At 33.5% G+C, this 10,513-nt stretch overlaps 1 protein-coding gene across 7 annotated transcripts in view; it reads right to left on the bottom strand.

Annotated features, from left to right (window-relative positions):
• Nucleotides 1-3,269: 3,269 nt before the first annotated feature.
• The window catches only part of ADGRL3 (adhesion G protein-coupled receptor L3), a 1,002,012-nt gene continuing 994,768 nt past the window's right edge, over nucleotides 3,270-10,513 (bottom strand). For 5 of the 7 annotated variants that reach the window (XM_069105304.1, XM_069105298.1, XM_069105300.1 and 2 more), the window contains one exon: nucleotides 3,270-5,630. In XM_069105304.1, coding sequence (XP_068961405.1) covers nucleotides 4,831-5,630 — 800 coding nt within the window. In that variant the 3' untranslated portion in view covers nucleotides 3,270-4,830. Of the gene's footprint in view, nucleotides 5,631-7,668; nucleotides 7,721-10,513 lie in introns of all 7 variants that reach the window. The other 2 variants (XM_069105302.1, XM_069105303.1) reach the window with 1 other exon arrangement.

Below are 10,513 nucleotides of genomic sequence, written 5' to 3'. Positions count from 1 at the left end.
GTAACAAATGATAGTTAAGGTTTGAATTAAGGTCATCACACTCCAAATTTAAAGTTTTTTTTTTCCATTATAGCATACTACATTTGGTAGTTACCTAATTTGGAACCAATAATCCATTTTTACATTGTCTAGATCCTTACCTTTTTCTCTTCCCTTTGATTGGTCTGGTCTCCAAAATAGCCATGTCAAAATGAATGTCAAATAAGCTAATTTCTTCTTGTCTGTGACTTTGGTAAAAGTCTTAATGGTGATTAGATTGGAGACAACTGACTTCATATAAATATATAAATATGCTGTAATCAGTATAATGCTGAGAGTACTTGAAGGAGATCCCAATGGAAAGACATTGAAAAGCAAGATGAGAAGGCATACCACATAGGATGCAGTGAGCTCACAGATCCATTGAGCTGCTTTAGTTATTTCTAATTATGAATTATTGAGAATTTACACACAAAATAATAAATATTTGTAGTAGTGGGTAGTGGTGTTAGTGGTTTTAGGCTTATGTGTTCATCACACTGGGAAACTCTCAGTATGACAACATCTTCTAATGCATATTTGCACCTCTTAAATTTATAATCTGAGAGAGTTACCTAGGGGCATTGGAAGGTAAAATGACTTCCCTGGGGCCACTAAAGTTAGGGTGTATCAGTCCCCTAGATGTGAACCTGAATCTTCCTGACTTCAAGACCAGTCCTCCATTCCTTGTGAACAATATTAAAAATTAAACTGCCTCAACAGAAAAAAAATATTAAATCCAATTTCATTGATACTTAAGGATTTTGTAGGTTTTAATGGAATCAAAGAATACATCACAGATTAGAACTAGAAAACTTCAGAGGCCATCTAGGTACAACCTTCTGACATACATACTAACGATAAAGTTTTGGGTGGGTCTTTGTAATGATTTTAGGTCAAATGTAATTTAATTACTTTGACTTCTGAAAATTTTTCCTCTTTAAATAATTTTCAATATTTTTTTAATTTAAGGATTTATCATGCCCACATTTAAATAGTGTACATGAACATTTTCCTTCATTTTTCCAACATTGCTACTGAAAGCTTAGATGTTTGTAAATTCACATCCAGGGCTTTAACTTTGCACACTAGGAGTGCCATGCGAGGGAATTCTAACCAACTGTTCTTCAAATGTCAACATTTGGTAATGTGATGTTTTTTAGAGACCATCCATTTATGTAGCAATTAATTTGCATTCTCAGTCTACTGGTGTCCAACGAGGTGCAACTAACTCTGAAAGAGAAAATTAAACCAAGTTCAAGAAGTATAAAATGTCATAAATGATTCAAATGTGAAAATAAAACCCAACTGGTTTATTCCATAGTCATAATTTTTGCTTCTAATTATCAACATAACATCAGAATTACCTTAGTTTGGATTTGATGTGAATGAAAATCATTCCTCCCTCTCCAGTTGAGATAGTGTTGAGGGTACATTATTATTCAAAAGGCTATAAAAATCAGAGTGCTTAGCATTGTGCCCAGCACATAGTGGATGCTTAATGCTTGTTGACTAGAGAGCAAGAACAAAACATCCCCCAGTTCCCCAAAACTGTCAAATCAATAGAAGATGGAAATGCATATTGAATCAAAAATGGAAACAAAGAAAATGAAAATTTTGTCATTGTCACAGGGCTTAATAGGTAAGTTATCCAACTTAATTATACATATACATATTTATATATATATATGTGTGTGTGTTTATATATATATGTTTATATATATATAGTCTCTTCAAAGGTAGGTATGATTAATGCTTTACCAGTGATTTTATTATAATTACATAAAATTTATGTAATTATTTCTTTCTGTGAATGTCTTTGGGATCTTGCTAATAAGTCTTTCTGAAAACACACCCTCAACAAACTTTAGAGGAGTTTAAAAAACATCTTGCCCATTTATACTGATGGTAGTAATTGACAGTATTGGATGATCTTTTGCACCAGTTGTTCTACTTGTGGAGAAGACAAAATAACCTTTCTTCATCTTGGTCAATATCGAGCTGGGGTAGGCTACCTGTTTCAAATTTCAGTTCACAAAAGACAAAAAAAGATAATGTGGAGGTAGCAACATCTGAAAACCAGAATTGGCAGTATCAGCAAGCTGAATTGAGGTAGCTTTCCCCTAGTCTTATGAAACAATATTCTCCTAGACCAGTTTGTGCCTACATAGATTGCTTCTTGGTTGATAAACCAAGTGACAGATCTAAGATCTGCAGCCCACATTGGGTTGCTGCAGTTACCTTAAAGAATGCTAAATGGGTTTCTATCAGAGTCAAATTTCATCCTTTGTACTTGATGGGCTAAATACCTCTCAGGTGCTAATATTGCCATAATTTTTTTGAGATAACATAACTATTGTTCTACTTTTTAATTTAGAGAAATTATATATGCCCCAGCCCAAATGATGGAAAAGATCAATGTATAAATTAGGCTTTTGCAAATGACGTCAGAATCATCTTATACACTGGCTTAGAACCTTTGTTGTTATATTTAAATGATGGGTAGGTCACCTATTAGTATCAAAGCTATGTAATGGTCTCAGTTGTCTAGATTTAAGAAATGAAATTCTAGCTGAATAAGATTTAGTTTTTGAAAGTTTTCCACAATTATGTATATAACAAATAGCAATAAAGTAATGCTCAAAGTTTTTCTAATCCTCCTCGTTACCCCCATGAGCTTACACATTGTTGATGAAGGTTCTGGGGCTATTGAAAAACTGGAGACTTTCACTGAAAGAATTTAATTATCATTTCCCCCTAACATAATAAAGGAAAATTACTATAAACAGAATCTCAGAGGAGCTCACTGCAGGTTTATATTCTCTTTGCTACCTTATTTTTTGGCAGCTTTTCATAAACAAGTTAATCTATAACTAACATGATGGAGATTACAAAGGAGAAAACTTATACAATCAAAGAAATACTATACTTTAAAATCTTTGATTGAAGGTGGTTTATATAATAGTCATATAACACACCTATACATAACCTGCTAGAAAGGAAGTTTGTCCCCTTTGTTTCAGCCTACATAAGTATTACCAACCCATTCTCTGGTTTCCTTCATCTGCCACAGCTGTATAATTTTTTTGTGCTTAAGTTATTTAGCCAGGGAGGTTTTTCTTTTGCATGGTTCACTTGTGCCTTAGAGGATTAGCAAATGCACTAGTTTCATATATGAAAATAGAAGGGAAAAAGGCAAAAGAAAGTAAAAGAGAATGAATGATTAATTGTACATACATAGATACAATATCTTCTAAATCTTAATCAGTTGTTTATTGGTTGGCAAACAAGTTTCACTTTTACAACAAATATTAGTAATGAGGTCATTCAACTTTGAGACCATACAAAATGGATCATAAATTAAAAAAAAAAATTATAATCTGTGCTGCTAATTTACCTCCTGAAATCCTACATTACTTAAAATCCTGTCAAATAAATAACTTTTTCCCTCTTTGGGAAAGTAATGAAAAGAGGATTTTTTTAGTTACATCAAAATAATTGGATTTTTCAATTTGTAGTATGGGCGAATTGATTTGTTTTAACCAACTGCATTACAAGTTCCTCATCCAGGGGCCAATAATGATCCAGGGGTGCCCTTACTCCTAGAAGAATATCTTTTTCACATGCAAAAAGCCCTCACTATTTCTATAGATACCTCTCAACTTCTTGATCCATTCCTACTGCCTTGGTGAAGGACTTCTTGACCAGTTGGCTTTGTATTATATCAGCTGTGCATTGTAAACATAAAGTTTGTCCTGCTCTAATCTGCAAAAGTCCTGTTTGCAATATAGCCACTGAATAAAGATACAGAGCGAGGGAAGAAGATCCAATTTTTTTTTTTTTGTAAAAAATAATTTGTGTTTGCATTACTAGAAAATGATCCTTATAAAGTGATAGTTCTTATTTATTTATTTATTTTGCCCAGTGAAATATTAAGAAAAAAAAATGGCCCCCAAAAACTAATGAAAATCTTGCTCCTACTGGTAGACAAACTTGCAAGACCAGCACAACAGAAAGTTCTTTTTTTTTGTTTTTTTTGTTTTTTTGTTTTCCACTACATTAACAGGGACGCAAGTTCTGGAGGAACGGAAAGCAGACTATATGTGCAATGCTAGTATCTGTACATTACATAGAAATTGTTCAATTTTTCTGCCATTAGTTTTATCATCAGTTAATACAGCAAAACATAAAATATGCATTTAGCATATAATTCTAGAATTCCCTTCCATTTCATTAGGATTTTATTTTGTTTTACCCCACAGGTAAGTCTGCTGTGGTAAAATCAAGTTGTGAGTGACCAAAAACCATTAGGTGATACAGATTGATAATAAACAGTTTTGCTTTGTTATGTTTGTTTGTGCAGCACTCCAATCTAGATGCATTACTGTTACTAATTTCAGATGCATGTTCTGGCCTTTTTAAAATTAGGTCCATATCAGAATAGTAACAGAGCATCAGAGATGTTTAAACAAACACAGCATTAATTCAAGAAGGCCACAAAGAGTGCCATTTTCTTCATATCCCGTTCATTAACATAATGAAGTCTCTGTCTGAAGAGGAAGGACAAGACAGAGCAGGGAGAGGGGAATTTCAGCAGTTATCATTCTCCCCTGGGCTGGCCTAAAAATTCCAGTAAAAAAAAAAAGTCTGAAAGTTTTTGTTTCTTGTTTTTGATTTTTGTCCTTTTTTTTTTTTCCCTTTAGAACAGCATAAAGATTTAGGAGTACACACAATATTACCACTGCTTATATTAACTCAGAACAGTAAACCAGGTGTTAGGGGTTTTGTTGGCTTAAATTTTTGCTTACTCTTCTATAGACTAGTGACCAAGTGAGCAGGTCCTTTGGAACTCCCCTCTGGGGAGGCCCCATCTTTGTTTGGAGGAACTATAAATCCATCACTGCTGCCTCGCCCTAGTTGATAGTAAGTGTGCAGCTGATGGACGTGATTTCTGGAGCCTAGATTTGGCATACTTTTGTAGTAAACATCATCAGCATCACCACTTTTGGCTGGCGGGGGATCGGTCTGGGTGCTGGTGGTAACGCTTTCCGAGCCTGGCATAGCAGCCAGTGTGGGCATACTGGTATATAGAGAATCCCTGTTGGGTGACTGGAGGTCTTCTGTGTGCTCGTTGGTTAGCAAGGGGAAAAAGCTCTCACTGTTGTCTTGTGGGATCCGCCTTCTGGTATAATGATGTGGCTGGTGGTTCTCTGTGGAATAAACTCTTGGAGGCAGCAAAGGGGCATCGGACTCTTCATGAATGAGTTCCAGGCCCAGACTCTCCTCATGGTTAAAGGAGGTGGCATCATCAAGGACAATGGCATCATCTTCACTCCCACTACCGAGGTTATTCACCAATTTGTTCATCAGGTTCCTATTCTGCTCACTAGAGCGCTCATGGTTGTTCAGATAAGAAGGGATATAGTTGGAAGTGAGTTCCTTCAGAATTTTTTTCTCTAGGGCTGTCTCATTATGATTGTAGCCACGGTCAATGATTTGCACACAGTTGCTCAAGTACTCGCCGCTGGCAATGCTGTAGCTATTGCCGTGGTTACCATTCAGTGGTAGAGTATCCATGACACTTGTATCCCTGGCATTGTTCAGAAGCCCCTCTGAAAAACAGTAAAGAAAAAGAGGCTGACATTTGTATCCAGTAGTTCATTTGGGATGCATATAAAATTACATTTTTGTTTACTATAGCTTTACAGAAATCCAAATTACTTACAGAACACATGATATAAATAAATATGTGTGTATAAATAAATATACATATGCACACATATATACACATATATAGTTAGATAACTAACACAATTATATAAATAATTTTAAAAAAACAAATTAAACCTTGAAAATGAATAAAAAGACTATAGGTAGCAACTCAACATTTCCATCAGTCATGAATTTAATAATAACTTGTAAAATGGAACAATTTATAATTTTGGTATTGACATCTTATAGCCATCAGTTTAGAACTATCAAGTTTAATAATACATCTTTAACATTTATTTTATGTGTTGCCTTAAATTTTAAGATAATGCTTGTGATGTGACATCAAAAGATTTCTGACTTTTTTTTAAATATATGGATTTAGTTTTCTTTTTGGGGGGGGTGATAGGCACTTTCATGGTTAGTATATGTTGTACCCACTGAACATACCACATTGTGGTATGTTCACAATGTAAAGAGAAATTAAGGAAAACTCCCAATATTTTGGGTGGTTCCCTATGGAGATCATGAACAACAATCACATAGAATGGGCAGAAATGGATAGGGTGAGATCTGCATCATTGGAGGGGATAACTTTCTCAATGAGGTCAGATCCATTTGAACATTTGAATGTAACTGGACCATTGCTTCAAAAAGAAGGGATGGGCAGCATGGATACCCAATTATCAACAACACAATATCAATATGAAAAGCTCAATTTAAACCCTGATAGATCTCTCTCTGACTTTTAAATGTTTGAACTGAAAGAGGTTTGGTGGAGGGTCATTAACATACACATAGGGTATCACAAAAGTCTTAGTGCATTTATGAGCTATTTGACCTTAAATCTTCACTAATACTTTTGGGACACCAAGAATGTATTTCCTTGGAAGAAAAAAAAAACTGCTACGAAATTCCATAATTATATAGGAAGCTGCTAAATATAGCTCCATGCATCTTCATGAGTTTTATCATTCCATGAACAGATATCTAAGAGACATGACATTTCCATATATATTACTTGGTAAAAGAATTCAAATGCAACTAACAGAAATGATCACAAACAACACGTAGCCAATAAAGGTAGAAACAAGTGGCTTTCTTGACTGCAGATATTGATTAGGGGGTCACATCACTGTAGAAACTCCTTAATGCACTGCTATCTTGTGAAAATAGAGCATTCATTCTATATCTGTGATGCAGTTCCCTTGCTTATCTAGGACTGTGCTCGACAGTGTCCATTTGACAGTTATAGTGAAGTGGCCTGAATATGTCAATTGTATCATAGATTGCGGATGCATTCTCTGAATTCTCATAACAGACATTTCAAAAACAACGGCAAAGACCTAAAATCAGCAGCATCACAGACATAGAATGAAGCTATTTATTTTCATGTTAGAAAGTACCTTATAGACAATTCACAATGTTAAGAAGAAACAAAAAGCAAATGTTTTTAAAGGACTGTATGTGATGGGTGGCTACTGCTGCTGAGTCTGTGACAGCATGTTGGATGATTATGGTTGGGTGACTTATGCATTGAAACCCTGCTTGTTATTTATGTTGTCAATGCATGGAATTGCAGACTGGAAACTGCCACAGCAAAATAAAGTGGGTGCACTGAACTTGAAACAGAACATAGTCTTATGATGAAATGTGCCATTTCGAAATAATGAAAGTTCATGACTTACTTAAAAAAAATGCTTAATTTAAAAACAATTTAACTCACACGGACAATTGTATGAAACTCAAGAACTATGCTGATTATGTGACACAAATAAAGGAATCAGACAATAAAAGCGTCTAATCTATATTCACATATATTTAGATAGGTAGATTCATAAAGTTTTTTTATTTTTTTGGTTTCAAAATTGTGAGATGAACTGTTTTTAATAACTACATCATCTATATGTGATGCAATAAAAGTGAACTAAAAAAAATTACATTTGATATGCAATGTTTAGCTTTACTCCCATACTTGTCTCTCTGTAGGGCTCTAAACGACAGCATGAAGAAAAGGAAAGAAAAAACAACAAGTAAGCTTACAGCGACAATAGAAGAAACATGAGTAAAAAGCAAATTGATGATATGCAGAAAAAAGGATCAACAGAAATCATTTCCACAGCCCCCAAATACATGAGTCTGTGTTACATGGTTTATTAGAAGTAAAAAATCCTATAATGTTAGTCAGGAAATAAGATATCCCCATAAGAGCATGCTAGTACAGTGCTTCTTAAAAGATCCTTCCTATAGTTTGCATATTTTAACATGAAGAAATACATTTGTTAGAAAATTTAAGATTATCACACAAACCAAGAAGAGTAGCAATTCAAATGAAGTTTCCACTGTCTTCACAAATCTAATTCAAGGTCAGATCCCCAGAGATGACTTGGCTTCCATGGGGACCATTTCTAAACCTGTACTTAAACAATGAGAGAGTGAAAATATGCCAGACATTTTTCAATTGCTTGCCTTCCCTCCATCTTTTGTTTCTTTCAGTCTTTTTTTTCCCTCTCCTATTTTCCCCATTCTTTATAAGTACACAGAAGTATACTTCACAAGTACACAAAAGTTTCCTTATTTTTTATAAATAGTGATCATTTATGTTGACACACAAAAAAGAAACAGGGACATCAAAACATCTGTTTCCAAGGAAAAAAATACTTTCAGAATTTGCATCAATTTTGCTACTGCCAGAAAAAGGAAAATAGTTAAATCGGACTGTAATTCAGTGTCTAAAAATGTGGAAAAATGCTCACTGAAAAAAATAATTTTTTAACCATAACTAATTTCTTGTTATCTTCTGGTTTGTGGCACAATCTTATTTCAACACAGATTTTTACATTTGCTTTCCTTTATTTTCTCCTTTAAAAAAAACAAAACTCTTACCAAAAACTATCAAAAACAAAAACAAAGCCCAAAACAGAAGGTTTCCCTCCCCAAAACTTTACCCAGATCACAAGAATAAACCTTTTTTGATTCAGACTTTGCAGTAATTAACATACAACCAAGTGAGAAACCATTGAGCTCAATGGTCCGATACTTTAGGTCTCAACTTCACTTACACCATAGTAATTTATTTTGTTACGTTCATGGAGAAAGTAATTTTTGAAGCTTTAGAAGTTGGGGTGGGTTTTGGGAGGTGGGGCAGAAGAGTGGATCTGCACACAATTGATTCAAGACCAACTGTGTTTCAAAATGCTGAGTAAAACTCTTTAATACCTCAAACTTCAAAGCAGTTCTAGGAAGTTAAGGGTCAGTCCAATGTGGCAGTAATTGCATAGTATTTTGGGGTGATTAAAAGCTCCTTTAATTACATTATAAAATTTTGAAAGTGAAAGGAACCTTGGAGATACTATAGATCTATTCAGATTTTACAGATAAAGCCCAGAAAGGGTAAGTGACTTATTCTAGTTTATACAACTAGAAGTTGCAGAACTGGAACTGGAATCCAAGGACTTCCAACATCCATTACACGTAGCCACTTTTACTTCAAATCAGGTCCCTCTTTGGCTTTAAAGGCCAAATTAGGATATATACTTTTGCTTATTCTGTAAGTTTGTAAATTAGCCAACTACCATATGTTTTACTCCATACATTGGTCCAATACTATAGATATGATATTTTTTTCAGTTATGGATGTGAATTCAATTATTTGACATTTATAATATTTTAAAACCATACTTAACAAGCTCTTTCAATGCTTTTCTCAAGTTTCCTATTGTGATGCTAGAACTTTTACTTTCTGATAAGTTTATCCCCAGATACTCTATAGTATTCTCAAAAACTTCATATAGAATCAAGAATTTAATAATGAAAAATCTATATTCACATATTTTAAAATATACCAATCTTAATGTCTAATTGTATTTTTATGGTATATTAAGCATATCTATGCAGATTCAAAATAAAGCATTAGTATATCAAGCATATTAGCACTCTTAGGTTTAAATGTTTTTGTGGTGATTTTTTTTATGCCAAGATTAAATCTGTGTAATTGACTTATTAAACTCATATAACAGTGCCAAGTGGTGATTCAATATAAACCAACCCAGTACATACCGAGCCACCTATATTTCATGTATGATTTCCCCTTGCCAGTTAGAATATAAGTGCATTCATCTGAAAGCATAAGATTAGTAGCAGTATGACAATCACCATGATTTATCATTTATTCATTGGGAAAGTCAATATTCTAAAGACTATCAAAAATCTCTTAACATTTTAAAATCTAAAACACAGAGTAGCTGAAGTATCAACTTCTATCTTTGAAAAGAATTGATTAAATTTTTCAATATGTTTCAAGAAAACCATCAGATAAAATAATTTAAATTTGGGGAATAAAAACAAAAATTCATTTACAATGGCCTTGTATTTGGTTTTGTATATTCAAAAAACAACAACAAACAAACCAAAAAACAAACCCTTAGTGGTAATATTTAAGACTTCATTCAGAGGTAAAGAAAATCTCCTGTATCTTAATTCAAATTTCAATATATCCAATGAGTTTACACTTATTTGCTTTTACTGAAGGGTCCTATCTTTAAGGACATTTCCTAACTATGACTGTAATAGGAAATGAGTTTATAAAAGTTAATTTTTCATATTATGAGAAATTTAAAATTATATAAACTTTCAAGTAACTAAAAAAGAAATATAGACCCCCAATTAATTATAGCTTAGAAACAATTAACTATATCCTATAAACACTGAATATGTTAAAATACTCCTGTGAGAAGCCTAATCAATTACAGGTATCTGTGCCTATTGAAGTGCTCATTTTGGTTCA

The sequence above is a fragment of the Petaurus breviceps genome, unplaced genomic scaffold (assembly GCF_028583685.1).
Source record: "Petaurus breviceps papuanus isolate PSGF00001 unplaced genomic scaffold, PetGlider_PUasm1.0 76, whole genome shotgun sequence".
Taxonomy (NCBI): domain Eukaryota; kingdom Metazoa; phylum Chordata; class Mammalia; order Diprotodontia; family Petauridae; genus Petaurus; species Petaurus breviceps.
This window is presented reverse-complemented; position numbering and strand designations above follow the sequence as displayed.